This window comes from Rhea americana, unplaced genomic scaffold (genome assembly GCF_003343005.1).
Source record: "Rhea americana isolate MKP2758 unplaced genomic scaffold, rheAme1 scaffold_147, whole genome shotgun sequence".
Taxonomy (NCBI): Eukaryota; Metazoa; Chordata; class Aves; order Rheiformes; family Rheidae; genus Rhea; species Rhea americana.
Window position 1 is genome coordinate 710,595 of NW_028185561.1, and position 22,181 is coordinate 732,775.

Sequence of the window (22,181 nt, forward strand, 5' to 3'; positions counted from 1 at the left end):
GGGTGGGGAGAATTAACTTAGAACCTCTACTCACATTTTTGCTGTATTTGTATTTGCCATGCAAGATTTTAACCTGTCAATTTATGTTTAAAGCAAAACAATAAAATACAGTTACTTGGGTTATTTCAGCATGTATTTTCCCCTTCTCTCCAAAAGTATGTTTCATTTAGATCGCTTAATCAAAACAAAGGCTTGCCAAGTGGTTCCAAATTCATCCATAATCAGTATGCAGCTTGCTACATACATATGATCTTACGGACACAACTTACTCTTCCAGCTTCATCCAGTGCTAAAATGCAAATCTTCTGACCCCCATTTTCCTTAAGATTCTGGGTATCTACCTTGTATTCCAAATATCCTCCATTAACAAGAACTTTTTTAAGATTCAGTTGTCTGAAAGAACACAGAAGGTAATTAGTACTTCTTCACCGAATATTGATGTTGCTTTATGACAGAGATATCTCTTCCATTTAAAGAGGCAGCAAAAAATAGTTGAGGTAGTGACACTGAAAAAATTACTTTTCTTTCCCCCTCCCCAGTTGGTGTAAGTAACGACTGCTAATTTTTTTGTTTTTGCACTGAATAAATCACATCATATTCACAAGTTCATCACAGAATCCAACAGTGAAAACACTAAGTCATAAACTAATCTTCACCATTATAGAAATTATGCTTGTGTAAGTTCCAATATACATTTTAATAGCCTGCATTAATAGACTATCTTACACCACTAAGCCATCCTCACATCTTAGTATGCCAACATCTTCTGGATTTGGGGGGGGGGGTAGCTGATCAAAACCATGGAAGTTCCTTATTTTCAGTATCTTAACATAGCAATGCAGAAAATGGTGATATCAACTTTCTTCAAGTGCCACTACCTTCAGTCAATCATGTAGAAAAAGTCTAAAAAACAATCATTAAACTAGCACTTGTTAACAAATACTCTTAGAATTTGATCTGAAGCTGAAAAGCCAGCTGAAGTTGGGGAAATATCTGGTTACCTCTTCTAATTCCTTATGGCAAACTAACTAGGAGAGAATGAGATCAAATAATTCCATAAACTTGAGGCATAGGTCCCAATTTCATCAACAAGATTTACATTTGGTTTTTAGCATATGGACCAGATAACCTCCCAACTTAAATTAGTCTACATAACATACTATACATAACATACTACAGATATATACGCATGATGAAATATAGACCAACTTACTGATTCAGAATCGTAAGAGCATAAGTAAACTGGAAAACAAAATTTCAGTGCCTCTATGAAGATGTATTTAATGCATTTATACGAGCTCAGGCTAACCAATGAATAAAAATACTATTTTTCACTATTTCCCCCTACTTTGTTTTTTGTAAATGTCTTTGGCGAATCTGAGCGACACCTTAGCCTTAACCCCCTTCCTCCTCCAAAAGAGAGAGTGTGAGAGCAAGGTGCAGCCCATATGAAAAATTATCACAAGAAAATGTGAGGGTTCACTTTATCACCTCCACTTTGAGCAAAAAATCTTTACAATAGTTTGAATGGATAAGACTCCAGTCAAATTTTTCACTATCATACTTCACCATAGATTAGTAAAGTAACACGTACTTTGAAGCCAACTTTTTGCACTGATAGTCTGCAAGTAAATAAATATCTCCTCTTTCAGTAACACATACTGTAGCACCATCGCATGCAGAGACCAAGGACACCGAGATATCCTTATGGTGTAGAGCAGAAACTTGGCGAGGTGCAGTTACACATTTTTCTCCGTTAGGGTCCAGTAGATAACCTAGAAAATACAACCCACCCCAAAAACATTACTTAACATTCCACACACTTTCATTTGAAGTACATTTTGCTACACTACGTTGATGAACACTTACATTCTAGATTTCGTAGGGAGTTAGATAATTTAGCTTCAAAAACAATTAGACAGTCTAGTATAGCACAAACTGAAATAACAGAAACTTTAAAGATCTGATAAACACACACAAAAAAAGTAAGTCACATTCTACTGGACAAGCTATTTAAGGTGGTTAGACTCTGCAGTCATACTGTCCTTCCATTTAGTGTGATTCCAAAAAAAAAAAAAAAAAAAAAAAAAAGAGTATTTTGCAAGATACTTATTTGATCGCATTACAGTTCAAGACATTAGCTTTCATATCCCAGAAACAAACTACAGATTATTCCAGCCACTGGAAGATACAGTATCTTGTAGGTCAAGCTTGTTTGGTAAGTGCAGGTAAGCATGAAGGCAGGGAGTTACAGAAACAATAGAAACAGGGCTGAAGTTGTAAAGTAAAGCCTCTGAAAACAAAATCAGTCAGGTCATTAATGCTCTGCTGCCTCAAGAATCCTAATACAAAGAATCTTTAAAAGTGTACACAACATAACCGTGCTCTGTGTGCACTTAGTCTGTGCCACACAGTGGATCAAGGTACAGAAATCCAGAAGTGAGCAGCAGAGCTAGCTCCGGAACTGGAAGAAGTCCTGTCATGATAGTGCTACATCTAAACCTCTTAGAAAGGCAAGGTTTATTAGCGTAGGTCCATCACAGTGCCAGGCTCACTGAACTACACCACTTGTAATTCAAGTTACTATCTCCATAGGGTACTACACGGAACCACGTGGGTGCCAGAATAACCTCAACACAAGCAACCACAAAGAAAGTTATATGGTGCATGCATATATTAAGAAGAGTCCCAAAAGAATATGCAATAGTAAGATAGTTCTCAAACAAGTCTTATCACACAGCTTTGAGATCTTACCTAGGAACAAACAAAAAGTGCCAGAGCCTGATGTCAGGACTAATGCAAATTAACCTAACCAGCTAAAAGACTGGCTAACCAGAAATACCTAACAATTGTCTGCACAAATAAAGACTTATAGAAGTGCAGATCCAAACCCAAGTTGCAATTCGGTTTTATTAAAAAAGCCCAAAGCAATTAAGATAGCCCATTCATAGAATTAAAAAGTTCACTAGTTGATAATGTAAGTTATTAAGGTCTTTCTTGACTTCCAGGGTAATCCTGAATTAAGTGACAACTCTGATAATGGCACTGTTGGAAAAAAAACAAAAACCAAAAAACCCCCCAAACAAACAAACAACAAAAAAATCTTACTGTGGTCAAGCATGGGCAAGCATTTTATGTCAAAAGTTAGCATGGAAAAGTTAACTGTAGTATTTCTACAGCATGGGAGGAAGGAGGACATATGCAGGAGAGCGGAATGCTATTTTATGATGTATTAAGGGCAGCAGGAGCTAGACTGTTGGGAGGAGAAGCACACATTGGAGAAATTTACAGCGCAACCAGTAGTACTGTTTCCAGAAAGTCATCAGTAATAGGGCCACATGTGATACATGGAAAGCAAAACATTTATAAGTAATTCAAGTAAGAGCTAAGTCTGACTAGCTACCATCACCTTAAAACATGAAAGTGATGGGCAGTAAAGAAAAATGTCCTTAAAAAAAAAAAAAGTGGTGTCATTATGTCATCAGATTGGGAAAAAAGAGATAGTTTAAACGAGGCTTCCGTTGAAAGCAGCAGCTGACAGCTTTATTATGAGTAACATCTTTTAATAGCTGGGTTTTATTTTTAGAACACTTCTACCTTACCTAGTTGGCCGCCATTCAGACCCATGGTATACACTGCTTCCTTAGTCCATAGCACTGTATGGAATCTGCCTGCAGCCACTCCAATCACCATTCTACCTTTCAGGTTTTTTGCCTGAACCTAAGCACAAATCCAAAGTACATCTTAATATTAAGCAGCAACAAGTGAATTTCACATGTACAAACTTCTGACAACAGTTAACGCCTAAAGTCATTAAGAATGCAGTATTGGTGTCAATGCACGTACAGTCTGAAGAGTCAGGATTATTTCAGAAGTTTGTCAAGTGGGACACTATTGCACTACTGATAAAAAAGCAAAAATTTTGCCTATCTTCTTAGAACTACAATCAAACCTCTAGGTTTGATTCTTCATACGCAATATGCTGAACAGTACTGCAGTGCATATGTGTAAGTGGGAGCCAAAGAAGATTCAGGTCTTGCACGAGTTTCAGTTATGAAGTTTCAGCCTGTAAATCTTACTATCCTAAAGAGACTGCAGAACACTACTCATTCGATTATTTTTCAGATGCAACTTGGTTTTCCAGAGCACTCTTGATGATTGAGGTCAAAGCAAATACTGTGGATATACAGCTATCATTACACTACTATTGTATCCCAAAACACTTATGTCATTCATCATTCTCCTGGCCAATTACTGTTTCCAACCTTTGTAACACTTTATGGGTTTAATGCATAGTGTTGTTCTATTGCAGATGAACCTTCCTTTCAATAAAGCATGAAGTCATTCTTTCTTATTTCAAAAAAAAAAAAAATCCAGAACTTTAAAGTATGTTATAGTTTGACCAAGGAAATTTAAGTCAAATTGCTGATAACCATACCCTGACACATCACTGGCTCTTTGGTTGCTTCTCCTTCCTCTTGCTATTCTTCTCAAAGCATTATGACTCCAAGACCACCAGAGCTTCCAGCAAAGGAGACAACCACCTAACTTTAGATCCCTCATCAAGTGATCCAAAACAGGATACAAACATGAATCTCAAGTTATATATATCTATTACTCTTGCTTCATTTCAGCAACAGAACCGCTCAGGGGAGAGAGGAGGAAGCTTTAGGCAACTGTGCCTTCTCATATTTAGCACTACAAAGCTTAGTATAGTTCATTTTAGAAGATTAAGTTTAACTCAGGACACTAATAGGCAAGCATTTAAGATCGTCATGTACAGTAACACTGAGTCAAGATTTTATCTGGAATTCATGTTCCACTCTACTGCCCTGAAAAAGTTAGAAGTTGTTAGAACTATCTTCATACCTCACTTTGTTAAAAGAAACAACTATGGTTTGAACAATGTTATTTTACCTGTCTAGGAACACTGCAATTAGAAGGAGGAGGAAGAATACCCAATTGATGGAAAGTATTCAGACCAAAGGTGTAGACACATCCATCTTCTGTTAAAACAACAGTATGATCTTTAGCTGCTGCTATCTGGGAGCACTGATGGCCAGCTAAACCTTCCACAAGTCTGGGAACCTAAACGTGAAGGAAAAAAAAAAGTTTGACAATAACCACTGGCCATATATGTAACCAAAGTTACACTAACAGAAACTCATAACTGAATACTGAAATACAGATGAAAATACATTTAACATACAATTTACTCACTAACAGAATGATCACATACAGTGTAATGACAAAGTACTTCCACTGAACCTTCTGAAATATCCTCTGCTACTACAAGAGACAAACGTTAAATCATCTGCTTTGACATAAAGTTGGAAATTATTTCTGCAGAGAAGCTGGATAAATATTTAACTATTACCTCTTTATTTTCTCTTTTTGAGTTACCATGAGTGATGAAGGCTTCCTCCTAACTATACGATAAACTTAGTCACACAGAAGAAGGGTTAAAGATACTGAACTACTTCCATGACTTCTAACTGAAAATCTCCCTCGTTCTGCTGGATAACATCGCAATTTCAAAACAGCGGTTCCCACTCTCTTTCATAAAAATTTAATACCCTAAAAATTGTCTTTTTAAAAAAATTATTAAAAAATGAACCCTAGTCTTTACTACAGCATCCTATCTCATAATATCAAGTTCTGACAGATATTTGGCAATTTTAAAAAATTAAAGCATCAACCCATCTTCAGCACTTACTTTTGCAAAGTGCATTTATTACCAGGATATAGAGGATAAATATTGAAGTCTAAGAACTATATTGTCATACCTAAGTCTTTTCAAATTTTGTTTTTGCATATTACAACAACACACTACACAAAAGAAAGTTATGGGTGATTTTCCACTTCAGACCTGTGCAAATCTAATCCTGCAATCACTCTCCTGTCACTCCAGCTCCACAGTACTGCTGTTTTCTTTGCATCATCCCTGATGCTCATGTGACTGCATCAAACCTATCTAGGGAGTCCGCTGAGTGGAAAACCAGTTACTTACACTTACCTGACATCAGCTTGCCTTCAGACCAACTCAGCCATGATATGAAGTTTAACTTAGTAACCAGCTAACTTTAGGTATATTTAAATATATATTCTTCCCTTCTCTTCAACCCCAGTAGTAATACTAGATAAGTTTTTGTTTGTTTTAAACCATCAGCAAACTGATCTAAAAAGCTTTGGAAGTATACTAACAGAAAACTAATTCAGTTTTTAACTTCATGTTTCAAATAAAAGAAACACCATGCTACATTACAACACACTAGATAGCATTAAGATACCAAGCATTAGGATACCAAACATGTTTGTTCATCACCATGACCCAAGCGTCCTCCTTGTCCATGGCCACACGTATAAATTTGTCCTTTCTGGGAAAGGAACACAGAGTGGAATTTGCAGAGTACCACCTGAAGAAAAAGGAGTGGGGAGGGAAGTACAGAATTAATTAGTTTTCTTGGATAGTCTGCAATCATAGGCCAAAAATACTTTATGAAGGAGTTCAGCTTTAAGAAAAATGATCTATATTATAGCACAGACAGAACTTGTGAACATGAAACAGTATAAAATACTGCAATACAAAATCTTTATTCTAAGAATTAAGCAACCTAAACAATGCTTTTAAAAGAATATAACTGATCAAAGGCCTATTACATGCAACTTTCCTGAATGCACTACATTCAACATTTCTGAATGTGATAATTATAAAAGCTCACTCATGCTAACAAAAGGAAACAGATAAATGTCAATTACGTAAAACACAGCAAAAAGACATGACTGCAACTTACAGTGGCTTATGCTGTTAGTCCTCCCAACTATACTGAAAAGCCTGCTCTGAAGTTAATTCAATTAGCCACCAAGAGACTTTTCCATTATAATATAACATTAAAACCTCCCCAAAGAACTTCTTAAGAGAAAGGAGAATTCACCTAAAAGTGAGATGCATCTACTGCCTGTATTGCCTTGATCCTTGCTTATATAGCAAAGTAATGGCTCCTTTCCATACAGATCTAATGACTAGACTAGTCCAGGATATAGAGTGCACAGGACAGACTAACACATAGTCTAGAAAATGTGCCAGTTTAGACAAGAATTCCCCTGATTTTATATGTACAGCTAGCATACTCCTAGGTATTTAACTTCCTTGTGTGGTAAACCTTTTTAAAAAGTAAGACTTAAACAAAACTACAAATAGTCTCAAGGGTAATGATTTTTTAGCTGTTTGTGAAAATATGAGCAAGATGCTAGTATTAAACCACCGGCAACACCAAATCAACCTGCAAGGAACACAAATCTTTGGCTTTAAATTTGTTACTATTTATTAGCCTACTTGAAAAGATTTGCAGTTCACATTTATTAAAACATGTTCAAACATGGTCCTGACAGGATAACAAAAACAAATGCTTCAGTGTTAAGAATTCTCAGAAGAGCTGTGGGAAACAAGACTGCAGCACAAATCATTTGCCCTGACTGCCTGCAAATTGGATTTAAAAACTTCCAATTTATCTTAAACTACAGTCACAAAAAATTATTAGGGAGAAGCTATTGTTACAGCAGGAATGATGTAACAGCACAGGCTGATTTTAACACAAAAAGTGTTTTTATATAACAGATCAAATTCATTGTTCCACTGCAGATCACTATGAGTTGCACAGAAGATTAGAAAACCAAAAGAGTTACAGAAGTATCATTTTTTCATTCTTCTGAATTATTTATTTAATGATATGTAAGTCTGATTTACCTTGGAAATATTTCACAGCTATAAAACCCCTTATCAGAGAACCATGTTTTTACAGGATTGACAAAGGGGACATAACATAGCAGGCTTGGTCTAATGCTTCTTAGCCCTCTAAGTAGTCTCACCAGATAAACAGAGACTGCTTACAAGACAAAACTAGGAGAAATCAGACCCAAAGTTAAATTTTCCACAGAAATTTTCAAAAGTTAATGAAAACATTGATGATGGTTTCCCTCCCAGGTTCACTGGGAAAGGGTCTCATGTAATTCTTTCAGAATACCTGTTTGATATACACGCCATTGCGAGGAAAGAGGTCCACCAGTTCAGGATGATGTTTACTCTGTTGACCACCATGACCCAAAGTAAAATTAATATTGTTTCCCCAAGTGTAGACTTCTGTGGGATCTGCAATGAAAAAAAACTTCTCTGCAGCTTGTAAATTTAGCAGTCTCATGTATACTGAATTTGAAAATTAACTCCTGATGTTCATCTTTAAACTCTGAAGACAAAACCTGTTTTACCCAAAAATGAACATTAAAAGATAGTGTAATGATAATTAAGATGCTAAATTAGTGTATAGAAAAGAGTCAACATATAAATATTTTCCAATTACAGAAAACAATCATTCTTCCTTGTGAGGTTTTCAGAAAAACATCCCTATTACCTTAAGTTACACATGTTGTTTCAATTTAATAAAAATGCTTTCCTGAAAAAGGGTTACACTCATGTAAGAAAACCATAAGCAGTTTCAAATGAGAGGTATAGCCAAAATAAACATTTCAGGTTTTTAAAATATCCTCTCAGCTTCAGTAACATTTCAATAGTATTTTCTGATGAGTAAGAAAATGAAATTAGTTTATCTGACCACTGCGGCACCACTACCACGAGAATTAAAAAAATTTAAAATAATTTTGCAAGGTAAAATTAGAAATACACAAAATTCAGGATCTGTATAGCCAAAAATACTTCAATTAACTATAAGCATAAGCCAGAAATAACAGCTTTCTCTGTACAACAAGATTAAACACAGGCATGGAGAAAAGGGGAAAGAAGTAGATAAGAAAAGGGGAAAGAAGTAGATAAGAAGCATGAACAGCACGAAATAAACAAAGAATAATGGAAAATAACTACTCTCCCGGGGGGGGGGGGGGGGGGGGGGGGGGGGGGGGGAGCAGCTTGCTCACAGTTATTCTTACATACTGATTTTAAATACAGCATCTGCAATTTGCAAATAACTGTAATTAGTTTATTGCAAGAGCAACCCTCCTCCCCCCTTCTTCACAAAAGCCACAGATGGGGTATAAACTGATCTATCGAAGACACTGACATGCCTCCAATGACTTAAAATCAAATAAGAGAACATAACTTTGCTTTTTCTTTTTATTATTTCTGTCAAAGTCTGTTGTTAATCCTTCCTTCTAGCTATGCATACACATTCTGTGCCTATTAGTAAGATGCTGCTTCTGTGGTCTTATTACACTAGTGACTCCACAACTTCTGTTATCTCACAATTTACACAATTCTAATTAGAAATATAAAACTTTTGTCTAAGCAGGTACACACATTTATATGCTGTTGAAACAGAACAAAATTTAAGTTATTTGATTTCCTACCAGTTTTCTTGAACACCACGTAAGCTGGCCTGTCTTTCATCACAAGATCCAAAGCTGATAAACCTTCTTTATCCTGAATGTATAGACTAACGCCATGCTGAAAAAAGACAGGAGGGGAAAGAGAATCATAAAAGTTACAATTTACTCCACAGTTTGAAGTAACCCAGATAAACAAATCTTTAGTTGAATTTTAATATTAAGAAAATGTCGAGATTCTTTCAAGTCAATTGTAAGTGAATCTGAAAAGACTAGTGCAGTTCTGTCCAACTATACATCATGCTGATCTATTAACTGTGATCTTATTGTAGAAATACTGATTGTGTAATAAGATATAACCAGGAAAACACACAGGAAACATTTGAAGACAAAGCACTGTCATCTAGAAGGGGCAAGCACTTACCAAAAATGCATTTACCAGCTTTGAAGAATCCATTTTCTTGTACTAGCAAGCTTAGGAAATCAGTTTTGACAAGCTAGAGAACTGACAGGATCAAAAAGATCTACTATGCTTTTGAAGACAAGCAGGGAACAGAGGTTCACAGTTACTGAGAAAAGGCAAGGGGATACCAACTGCCACATAAGACACCAGCGCTTGTGCTTCTGAAGCTTCATATATGACTAGTCATCATTACAGAACTCACACSGGGAGGTACATTCTCTCTATACAGACAGCGTCCTCAGTACAAAAGAAAGTGTTGCTATCAATACAGGTTTTAAGAAAGTCAAACTCCTTCAGGGATCTGACTGATGATAAGAACTGCAGGTGTCCCTAAGCAGAACCTGACAGATAATAGGGCTGTACTTATGTACCATAGCTGAGGGCTAATATATAAGAAAATCTTACAGAATTTCATGATTGAAAGAGAGGTAAAGGCATGAAATAACAAAATTAAGAGAATACACTCCATCCAGAAGTAAGAGAAGAACTGCCAGTCACATCAACAGGAATGGATTTTAACCTGTAACTCCATTTGGAAATACACTAGCCAAAAGAATAATACCATATATTATTCAAATTTTAAGGGAAACCTACTAGCAAAGGTGCTGGTGTTAACTCACTGCTTGAGAAAAAAAGAAAGCAGTACTGTAACAACATTGTTAATGACATGGATGATGGCATCAAAGGCACCCTCAGCAAGGTTGCTCATGATACAAAGCTGGGAGGAATGGCTGATACACCACAGGGCTGTGCTGCCATTCAGGGGGATCTCCACAGGCTGGAGAGATGGCCAGAGAGGAACCTCATGAAGTTCAACAAAAGCGAACAACAAATCCTGCCCCTTAAGAGGAATAACCCTAGGCACCACTACAGGCTGGAGGCTGACCTGAGGGAAAGCAGCTCTGCAGAGAAGGCACTGGGGGTCCTGGCAGACAACAAGCTGAACATGAACCAGCAATGTGCCCTCACAGAGAAAAATGTTAACAGCCTCCTGGGCTGCATTAGACAGAGTGTTGCCAGCAGATGGAGGGAGGTGATCCTCCCCAGCTACTCTGCACTGGTGTGGCCACAACTGGATGCTGGGTGTGGGTCTGACTCCCGAGTACAAGAGACATGAACTACTGGTGAGAGCCTAGTGCAAAGCCCCAAACATGACAAACAGACCGGAACATCTGTCATATGATGATAGGCTGCGTGAGCTGAGCAATTTAGCCTCAGGAAGAGGAAAAAAAAATAATMATCATCACAGGAAGATCTTATCAATGTGTATAAACACAGGGAGGGGGGAGGAGGGGTGAAGGCAGGGGAGAAAGGTAAAAAACAGAGCTAGACTCTTCTCAGTGGTATCCAGTAACACGATGTAATAGGCATAAATCAAAATACAAGAAATTCCATTAAAACACATACACACACTACAACTTCACCGTAACTGTGGTGAAACATTGGAGCAAGTTGCCCAGGGAGGATGTAGAGTCTCTATCCTTGGAAATATTTAATACTGAGCTGGACACAGTATTGGGCAAACTGCTGTAGCTGACTCTGCTCTGACCTGGGGGTTGGACTAAATGATCTTCAGAGGTCCCCTCCTACCTCAACTACTTTATGATTTTTCTTCTAAGATTCTTCCTTATCATCACTGCATCTTAAGGAATACTTGCTTTTCACAATGCAGTACCACAAAGAGACTCAAGTTAAGGAACTGCAAATTATAGCACTCTATATGATCTGATTTGTTCTGCTTCTTAGAGGAATATTAACAGAGCTAATTGTCAGAAAGACTCACTCATTTATGCAACTAAAAAAAATAAAATACATTTGGAGATATCACTGCAGGTTTCATGCAAGCAAATATCTTAAATGTACATACATACAAAGGACTGAATAGCTTTTCAAACATCACACAAAGCTTTCAAGTTCTAGAGAAGAGAATCATATATAATCCTCAGGAAACAAGCACTTTTTGGTAATTTGAAGGAAAAGTTTCTCATTATGAGAGTGCAGAACATGAAATACACATTTAACACTTAAAATTTCAAGAATTAAGAACTACTGGATCTACAACTATATTGCTTACACTACTTGTTAAGAGTAGAGTTTAACACCTATATATGTCCAGCCACAGTAATTTTTAAAACAAAAGGGCTGAATTCAAAAGCCTAAGTTATTCTCCTCATGTTTGCTTTTAAGTAACCTTAAACCACCAACATTCCATTTTCTCATGTGGTTAAAAGGACTTTGAACATTTCCATCACACGTAGCTTCCTGTTGCAGTACTGAGAGTGGAATGAACACAGGGAAGAGCAATCAAAAATAAACACAATGTGCTAGAAGGTAAGGAAGAAACAGCAATTATCAGAAAGGAATGAGGGGGACTGAGTGAAAGTCCAGGTTAAAACAAGAATGCATTTGGAAGCAACTGAACAGAATACTGTTTATCTTGAAGTGCTTATCACTCAAACATACGATTCATCACTAACTCCATTCAAGTATTCCACATTTCCAAGAACACTAATTGGTGTAATTATTGAAGAGCCTGTTTTTACAATATCCTTAGTGTGATGTCAAGTTCAGATTGCACTTTAGGATCCTGACCCTGATACTATCCAAACAAACCAGTCTTTTAGGGAATTCCACAGTTAATTAGGAATTAATTACTTAGTGCCATTTTTTGTGTGTGCAAAGAGATATCTTTTATGGGTAAATCAATGCACTGTGATCTAAACATAGTATTACAACAACCTCAAGAAGCTTTGAAACAAGTTAAAAAAATTTTGAACTAATCAATAAAAAAACTCTTAAAAACTGTAAAACTAAAATGTTGCAAATCACTCATTAAGAAGATCAGAGCTGCGCACTCACCTTCAGTAATGACAGAACACAATCAATGTATCCATAAAATATACTTCTGTGCAAAGCTGTCCATCCAGACTCTCTGTCTTTTGCCAAGAGATCAACTCCTTTGGTTTCAGCCAGCCAATCGAGTACAYCTTTTTTGCCACAAGATGAAGCAAGATGAAGAACATTTCTACCAAAGGCATCCTTTATAGTTGCAGCATTGTAGCAGTAAGAAGACAGAAAAGCCTTGATCTGGCCTTCATTTCCTCTGGTAACTACAGAAATAACATCCAAAGCATGCTGTAGAGAACGACACTTCAAAGTGCACTCTGGCATGAGAGAATTCATCTTCTCTTCTGAAGCTGTTCTTCTCCTTAAGGGGAACGATCATCAAGTATATGAAGGCACTCCAGTTCAGTACACGACACAGTGCCTTCAGAAACTTGTAATTCCAACAATTTAAATCCAGTTTTATTGAGCTGCCATTAGAAATCTTTGTACTGTTATGTTTGGCACTTGATCAAAATAAATACTTATAAATATATATTTTTAGAGGTCTTATTTCACCATTGTATATAACAAATACTGTTGTCCATAGAAAATTCCAAAAGCAAACTACCTCAAGTGTGGAGAGGGGGATTCCCCCTCCACACTCTCTTATTCCTCTAAAACTCCATAATTGCAAGGGAGACCTGAAAGAGAACAAAACAGAACAGATTAGTCAACAAAAATTCTTCAGCAACTGTGCCAACTTAAATGTGTAWCAACCTAAGCCTGCAAGTACAGGAGCGAAATAGCAAGGGTTAATTGACCTCGCATCAGCCCATCTGATTTCACATTCAGGCATTCAGCCAATTTAAACAGCCATGACTATTCTCCACCCCAGTCTCCGAAGGCACCTCCCTCTCTTGCTTTGACATAAATCTTTGAGGTTATATGGTGAACTGGATCAAAAAAGTCACTTGGAGGCAGGGAAAAGAAAAAAAAATGAATTTTCTCAGCCTCATTAGTTCCCTGCTAGTTTACTGACTAATTATACAGTACTTTGTGATCAGAAGGCAAGGACTAAACTACTGCTGAGAAAAAACAAAACACACACGTGTATGGAGTACACTAAGGAAACTTTGTCAGTCCCACACAGGAGGAGCAAGGGATCACCTAGCCACTGCAAAAAKGATTATGCCTCGCTTTCTCTTCCCTGGCCGGAACTCTTACCCATCTCCCTACTAAATGATTTCTGAAGAATCAATAGGAAGGCTCCTCTCTAGCGCTCCCAGAAATGCTGACAAAGGTGAGAAGAAGCAAAGAAAAGCAGCTTTGTAAAGAGATGTAAATTCAGATGTTTGTTACTCATACAGGGCTAGTCTAAAGCTCCCGGGATAGGCAGGAATAAACGAAGTTCTAGGCTGGAAGGGCTAAGGGAGGAGGAAAGAACAGGAAGAAAATATAATTTATATTGCTCATTCAAATATATTCATTGTTTGGGGCGTATAGCCATTTCTTTGCATATCTAATACTTATCTGTAGCATATCCACCTTTTTTGGCATATACTTTCTCAAAAGCAAGGAAGGCCTGACAGAAGCATTTATTACAGTACAGTATGAATAGCACAATAAAAGCTATATAAAACCATCTGGAATAGCAAGAGTAAACTTATATACATCACTGATATACTGTACAATTTATGCATGAACTGCTAATTCAGTCCCCYCAAAAACTTCAGACTTCAGTCTCTCCAAGCATAAGTTTCCGTTTAATCATTCTGTTAAACTGATTGATGTTTTTGCTTGCTGTCCAATGTGGAATTTAAAACTGTTCTACCAATAAAAAAGAGTGAAAAAATGCTGTCATGAAATATGGATAAATGAAACTAAGAATGTTAACAAACCCTCTGAAAAAAGATTGCAATCAGTAGTCACTGTAAATCCAACCGTAAGTCCGAATTCTCACCCTCCCTCAGAAAGCCTTTCGAACTTAGCTTCCATTGTTTTTCAGACACTGAATACATATCCATATTTTATTAATATATCTCTCTGCAAAGACACATCAGAGAAAGATTACTTTGCCTGTTTGGAAGAAAAAACAGAAATCTCAGTCCTTCTTCTTCTGTTTTAGGAATTGATATCAATTCCACCACCAAGTTTAGGCCATCAGAAGAAACACTAGCAATGGAATCTAAACTTCCAAGAAAAAAACAAYTCCAATCCAATAGTATTCACTTAAACATTTCTTAACAAAGCTTCAAATAATTATTTTTTTCACTTAATTCAAGAGAGATTAATACTTGGAATTGTAATCCACAGATCAAAGTTATTCAGTATGAACTTTCAAAACAATTTTAAACAGCAGGCAAACAAGAAATATAATACTGGTTTTTACTCACTAGAATTTAGTCATTCATCTTTATCCAAGAGTAACATTAAGTATTTCAGAGAAAAAAATTGACCAGAATTCAGTTTACATTTGTCACAGAGGGTTTCTATTTACCCTACAGGCATTTTCATACAGACTTCTGCAAGAACACCTGAAACTTAACCTACAATTGTATGCATTCTTCTCCAGCCACCTTTTCTTTCTAGTCTAAGGGTTTAGAAAAGTTAGAGCTTGGAAAGAAAGCATTAGTTTTAAAAACACAGCCTAACTTGCTGTCCCAAGGAATCATAGTATGATGACTAATTGCTATCAGCAGCCTTAAATTTCCAATGCATCACTTCTAAATAGTAATAAATTTTTAAAATATTTGGAGATACATAGGAAAAGCATCAGAAGTGCTACTATCTTCAAATCCATTTGTCATATTTCATCAATACTCCACTAGGCAACAAAATCACTCTGTGGAAGAAGCATAAATTTTACATTAGCCTTGCACCACTATATGAAAGCTACATTCTTCCCTTCAATACTATGCTCTAGAGAACCCTTAAACAATCAAAATCAGTGTTACCACTGTCTGTGATACCAGGTTTCAGATTATAGGCCATGTGGCAAAAGTCGTTCTATAAGCACATCTTAAATATCATATTTTGTTAAGACATGCCTATCGGTACTACAAAGAACATAAAGTGAAAATAAAAAGAACACAAAGTGAACATAACTCCAGGAGTCACAAAATACAGTTGACTAAGTGGTTAGTTAAACTGGCATGAAATGGCACCACTCACTGAAGCAGCAGTCCTGAGTTGGCCTGCACCGTGCCTTCCCTTGGCTAAACACACATACCTATTTAAGAGACTGAGCTGGATGAGGAAAATGATGGACAAGAAGGTAAATCAATCCCCTCCCCTGGTTCCACAATAACTTGTGTCAGTAAGAGGAAAGGAACAGAGGGCAGGGAAAAAATGCTTCTTTTAAGCACCTAAACTCTAGTTCAAGACACCAAACACTAAAATACTGCAGACTACAAACCATATATTAAGAGTGAGAAGTCTACAATTAGATAGAAATAAAATCCCACCTACCTCATACTAACTCCTTTGTGGTGATATTTATTGCAACTATTTGGAATCTGACTCTGCTGAATTATTTCTTTATTAGTCATTCTAACTTAGTCCTCCTATAAAATTTCAACACTAGAAATATTAATATACAYCTTATGTTTTTAGACAGAAGGCTTCAGATCAAGTTTTTGTCCCTCCATGATAGACTGGTACACCAGCAACACAGTTATGTTATTATATCTGCCATTCAGAAAGGGTTGACAATCAGACCTAACTATTTTCAAAAATGAATAGGTCCTTAAATGAAATCTTAAAACACACACACACACAAGGCCTCAGTACCATAAAGTGATGATCACATCTGTGTGAAGACCTTGTGATTGCTGCCCTAAAGCTTAGCTCTGAAGTATATTGAGTCCTAGCTGAATTATCAAAACCTAAAATAAGCAGGAAATATGAGTAGCACCAGTATTTTTTAAAGTTTAAACATCTAGAACATGTCACTCTTGACTATGCGTCTCTGCTTTTATTTGTAGATATTTCTACAGGCTTCTTACCACCAATTACATCCATTTACTATACCAGTCTCTTCCTAATGCCGTATGAGATAAATAAGATTATTATCTTTCAAACTATTTATTTAACACTTATGTGTTGGAATTTAAGTTCTTTTCAAAAATATATACCCAATTAACAATTTCATTAAAGAAAAATTTCGGGGGGGGGAGAAAAAAATGGAGCTATTAGAACATCACTCAGAGTATCACAAAGAAGTTTTAGTCTTCATTTCTGCAGTAAGCGGGTTTCTAAATTTTCTCTATCCTAGCCCCCAAGAGGTATGAGATATTTACTATACTTCACAGCCCAAGAAAAGATAAAATGTTACAACCAAGCTGGAGGCAATTCCTACATAACAAAGTGTGTGCGGAATCTTGCCGCCTCAAAGCAAACAGGTAGAGCCCTCTTACTCAGCTCCTTCCCTCAGAAAGCACATAATAGATTTGGCATTTTTCTGCCAAAAAAAAAAGGGAAAGAAAAATAAAAGCCAGAATAAATAGATGCTGATCTAGCAGCATCCTTAGGACCCTCTACAACTTGTCTGCTTTTCAGTCTCTATCTTTCAGAAGTCAAGCCCAATGAAGGCAGATCACATTCAGCATCAGTTTCTGTGAGGCCTAGACCTCTGCATTTAGCAGAGGTATCCCAAGTYACTAGATGAAGAAAAATGCCAGGATGTTCATTCCTGTATCTCTTAGATCATGTTTTCCACCAACACATTCCCAATTATCTTTTTTCCTAAAAGTATTTTCATAGAGGTTGAACACAAGAGATAAGTATCTCCAAAAGGGGAAGGAATGAAAAAAGAGGTAGAAAAGATTCAGATATTCAGAWTTTAGTATCATTTAAAAACAGATAGCTGGTTTTGCAGCTTCCATGTGTGCTGCATTAAGTAATTCAATTGTTACATTAATGACAATACTCTGAAATCCAGCTTCAGGCAGCTTTATTAAGAAAATATTTCTCAAGACTTTATTTGACCATGAAACAGGCTTAACCTGTCCGCATTCCAATCACTGTTTTCTTTTATTTTTAGTGGTATTACCTTTTCTAAATATCAGTTACATCTGGAACGCACTTAGTGGAAAACTGTCTAGTGTTTGCTCCAACACCACCAGATATCATTTGCTACTTCCCGTGAATTCAAAATCTGAAAATTTTTAATTATCATCAAAAATATTGTTTYTATTGCCTGCACTTGAGGGCAGGTGGCCTTAAAACACACAGTAGAATCTACTTAGATATTTAGTATAGCTTTAACTTCTTAAAAAAAAAAGTATTAAAAGCATACCTCCTATTATTTACAGGATATTTTTTCCTATGAAACTACTGTATAAAAGGACAACCTATCACACAAATTCTAGTTTTCTTTTTCAACAACCCCTCCYTTTTTTTCCAATAGTGCAAGTATTACAGCTTTTAGAAAGGAAAAATCCATTCGACGTTCTTTGCTAGCCACTTAGCATTTAAGCTGCTGGACACTTAAATGAAGACAGTTATGACTGGCAACATCTTACAATTCAGGTAGGTAAACTCACCCTTACATGGGTATTGGAGGTTTTTAAAGATTTATTATTTTGTTTAACAAGCATGGTGAGGTTTAATAATATTCTTCAAGTAGTCCATTCACTCTTGTTTCATAACATTACAGAAGACCTGTAACCATAATAGCATAGAATTCCTAAAAATATTCGTATATAAAACAAACTCTATAATGCAGGCTGATTAGCTTACTAATGAAAATACAAATCTAAAGCTTACAGAATCAAAGCCAGTGTTATTTGTTACTGATTTTCCAAGTTTTTCTGTTAACTATATTCTTACCTAAAGGCAACTTTCTTGACAAATTCTAAACTACTTATCTAATATACATTTGTGAATGACTAACAAATTGAAACTGGAAAGTAATATAATAAATGTAGCACTAACTTGAAGAAATATGTCCTCAAGGATACCTTCCAAGAAACCACTGAATATAGATGAATTGCCAGATAAAATAACAGTAAACAAACCCTTCAGCTACAAGCAGTACATTTTCCAAGGCTTTAATGATCAGCTAGATTACTAATTTCTAATCAGAAGACAACATACTCACACAGTCTAACCTATTCAGAAATTTGCATGTTTCTTGGAAGTCTGGGCATAAATCTATGTTGTTCAATTTCCTGAAAAATACACTTGAATGTAAAATATATATCATAGGCAAAAATTGATCAAATGTACAAGCAGAAAAGGGACAACACCAAGCTACTTGCAGTTAAAACACCAAGCTACTTGCAGTTTAACATCAAGTTTTAAGAAAAGCAGACAAGCAGAAAATCTTGGAAAGAGTAACAAGAAACTCAAAAGATCTGGAAAACAATCTTTGAATATAGGGTTAAACTGGATCTATTTTTTCCATCAATTGTGTTTTCTAGAAACCATTGTCTTCAAACAAGACTGTTACAAAAAGGAAGAAAAGGATCAAAAACAAATCTATTACCCTTGACAGTACGATAAGTTATCATCTGCTCTGCACTGGAAATTAAGGTTATATGTTAAGAAGCACTTAAAATTTTAAGCTGAATATTAAAGAGGCTACCCACAGGTATCATAAAATTGTCAGAATGTTCTCAGAATAGATTAGACAAACAATCTGGCAAGTTTTAAATGAATGCGACCTGACCAAATGTAAAGATTCAGACAAAATTCAGCTTCATTTAAAAAATACTCAGTTCTACCACACCTGCTACATCCCCTGAGCCTTGGGAGATTCCAGTTGTTTTTATTACAGGGCCATGGGCCTCTGTGTCAGCTTGGTATCCTCAGTAGATGATYTTTAGAGGTTCTCTACAGACTTTCTATGACTTCCACCATCATAGCAATGATRGTATAACCCTTTTCAGGATGAGAGGTTCAGAGATTCTGGTCTTTTGACATTGTATCTGCCTTGTTTAAGAGAATCCAATAACTCTAGTCCATTTGCTCCTAACAGTGCTAACAAACATTAGACAGATGTGTCTGCCTATAATTCATAACAAATACCAAAGCACTACTGGTAGCTACATTCAGCTACAATACCTCAGAGCACATCTATTTGTCAGAATTAACAAGGTATTCATAGATATGTGAATGGTAAATAAACAGTAAACTAAAATATTGTGCTTGGCATATCTAGAAACAGATAAAATTAATGATGGTTAATAACTTAATACTATAAAACAATTAAAACATACAAAAAGGGGTATACAAAAAATTAAAAGTGCACTTGTAGACACTTCCACAACACACTGCTCTAGATCTTCAGTTTATCTGTGTGTCAATAAAACATAAATCAACAAGAACGGAAAAATATTTTCTAGTATTTCACTGTGCTTAAAACTAAATTGGATAAATATATCAAGTCTTAAGAAGAGGTGAGGAACTCAGAATATTCACAAAAGTATTATTAAAGAGTAACCACATCGATGGTCACTTAAAAAAAAAACGCACAAAAGCACAAGTCGTGGTCAGTTTACATGAGGAAAGACATCAGCAAAAGGAGGTCCAAGTCTTAAAAGACTCGCTGGCTGGCCCTTAAGACGACAGCATGGAAATATCCTTTAAACCAACTGTCAGATTTCAGCTCTCTGGTGCCTACGCTGCTGTTCAAAGCCAGTAACACCGAAACCTGCTAACTAAATGCCACAGACAAATATCGCCAAGAACTTCGGAAACACTAGAGATCTCCCGGGAATCTCCAGCTGAGAAAACCAGGCAAACGTTGCCGGGGGAGGCTGCAGCGTTTCCAAAGGCCTGGCAGAGACAGGGGCGGAGGGGGAAGGTGCCTGTTTTGACTCTCATTACACATCTCCACGTAGCCGGGCGGCGGCGAGCGACAGAAAAGACTCAGCAAAGCAAGCAGCCGAGCTGCTCTTCTTCCGCCTCGCGGCAGGTCCCCTCCCAGCCTGCGCGGCTGCCTGCCCCGGCCTCTCCGCGGCGATCCGGCCTCGTCCCTTCAGCTGCGCTTGTCCCTAACCCAAGTCGCCCCCCCTCCTCCCCGGACACATCAGCAGGACGCGGCCCGCCCTCACCAGTCGCTAGATGAACGGGCTGGGGCGAGCGGGGCGGGACGCGCGCTGGGCAGCGCGGCGGCTCATCCTCAGTGACACCGGGGCAGGGCCAGGCTGCTGCGGCTCGCGCGAACCCTCACACGGCGGCAGCAACGGCCGAGAGCAACGACGCAGACCGGGGCGCAGGCAGAGCAACCGCCGCACCCCCAAAGAAGCAAGCAGCGGATTGGCGGCGCCGCCGCCCCACCTCACGCGCCCATTGGCTGCGGCTGCTGTTTTGCCTCAGCCCCGCCCCCCGCCGCCGCGGAGCCCGGATTGATTGACAAGCCGGATCAAGGGGCGGGCCCAGCAGCGCGCTCCGCCGGCGGCAGGGGGCGGGGGGGAAATGGAGCGGTGACGTCACGGCAGTCCCGCGGTGAGCGCGCGTTCAAACGGAAACGGCTAACGTATGGGGAGGGGCGGTTGGCGGCGCACGGTGTGTGCGCCGCGAGGAAGGGGTGCGAATAAGGGCAGAGGAGTTTCTCTGCCCTTTGCCTGTCAGGCTTAATTTTAAAAAGAAAATTATGGCCTGATACATAAAATATTTCTAATATGTAAGTAAAAGCATGGCAGGAATATTGTAAAGCCATGTTAAGGAGTAGTTAAATGAAGCAGGTGCTTGCCTAAGGAAAAAAAAAAAGTCTGTCTTTGAAGCAGTGTTAACCTCATGAAAATTAGAGGCTGTTGTGGGGGAAGTGAGGAGGGAGAGAGGGTTTCTAGGCAAGCCAGCACCTCTCCCAGCTTCCAGGAAGACACTAAAGCAAATAGGTAAATAATAGTTTCTGTACATCTCTAGGAAATACTGAAGTGACAACACGAAGAAGGCTTTGTCAAGAACAGGTTGTTTCAGGCCAATATAATTTCCTTCTTTGACAGAGTCAGTGGACTAATTTATATGATACAGCTTGATTTTGGTGAGGGCTTTGACACTAAACCAGAGGGCAGTTTCGTAAGAAAGCTTGATATTTCCAGGAGGATTTGAAAAATTATTCTTGGTGGGCTTCTCAAGTAAACTCCGTAAGGACTCAATTAAATTCAGCTTTTTAATTAATGACTTGAATGATGTAACAGGAAGTACTGATTACAGATTAATCTAGGATTTAATATCTTAGAGTGGCAGACTAGGAAACAAGACAAATAGTATATAATGTAAAATGCAGAGTAACATAATCACACATCACTTTTTCCAAAGTAGAAAGGACATACAGGCCATATTAATGTCAACTGCCAAATTTCCTGTGCATTCCTGTGAAAGCTACAGTTCCTCCCTTCAGTGGTGCAGGTGAAGAGTCGTGCAAAGAGTTAAAAACAGTCTAGTTAATTTTTAACTACAAAACATTTGAAGCTAAAAAAAGTTTTCTGTGTTCTTCTGCAGCAGACCAATCTGGGGAAAAAACGAGAAGCTGTATATAGGTGAATCATAGTCAATTTTACCCACATCATATGACCCTGTTAACGTGATCTGTGAGGTCTGCTTTCTCTGT

General features: G+C 37.6%; 1 protein-coding gene across 3 annotated transcripts in view; it reads right to left on the reverse strand.

The window, feature by feature from the left end:
• IBTK (inhibitor of Bruton tyrosine kinase) overlaps nucleotides 1–20,854 on the reverse strand; it is a 59,434-nt gene extending 38,580 nt beyond the window's left edge. For all 3 annotated transcript variants that reach the window (XM_085299185.1, XM_085299184.1, XM_085299186.1), the window contains exons 1-9: nucleotides 20,680–20,854; nucleotides 12,656–13,323; nucleotides 9,358–9,454; nucleotides 8,025–8,149; nucleotides 6,306–6,416; nucleotides 4,918–5,088; nucleotides 3,603–3,720; nucleotides 1,595–1,775; nucleotides 270–393 (exon numbers count right to left, since the gene is read on the reverse strand). In XM_085299185.1, coding sequence (XP_085155311.1) covers nucleotides 270–393; nucleotides 1,595–1,775; nucleotides 3,603–3,720; nucleotides 4,918–5,088; nucleotides 6,306–6,416; nucleotides 8,025–8,149; nucleotides 9,358–9,454; nucleotides 12,656–12,979 — 1,251 coding nt within the window. In that variant the 5' untranslated portion in view covers nucleotides 12,980–13,323; nucleotides 20,680–20,854. The remainder of the gene's footprint in view (nucleotides 1–269; nucleotides 394–1,594; nucleotides 1,776–3,602; nucleotides 3,721–4,917; nucleotides 5,089–6,305; nucleotides 6,417–8,024; nucleotides 8,150–9,357; nucleotides 9,455–12,655; nucleotides 13,324–20,679) is intronic.
• Between the last annotated feature and the right edge of the window lie 1,327 nt (nucleotides 20,855–22,181).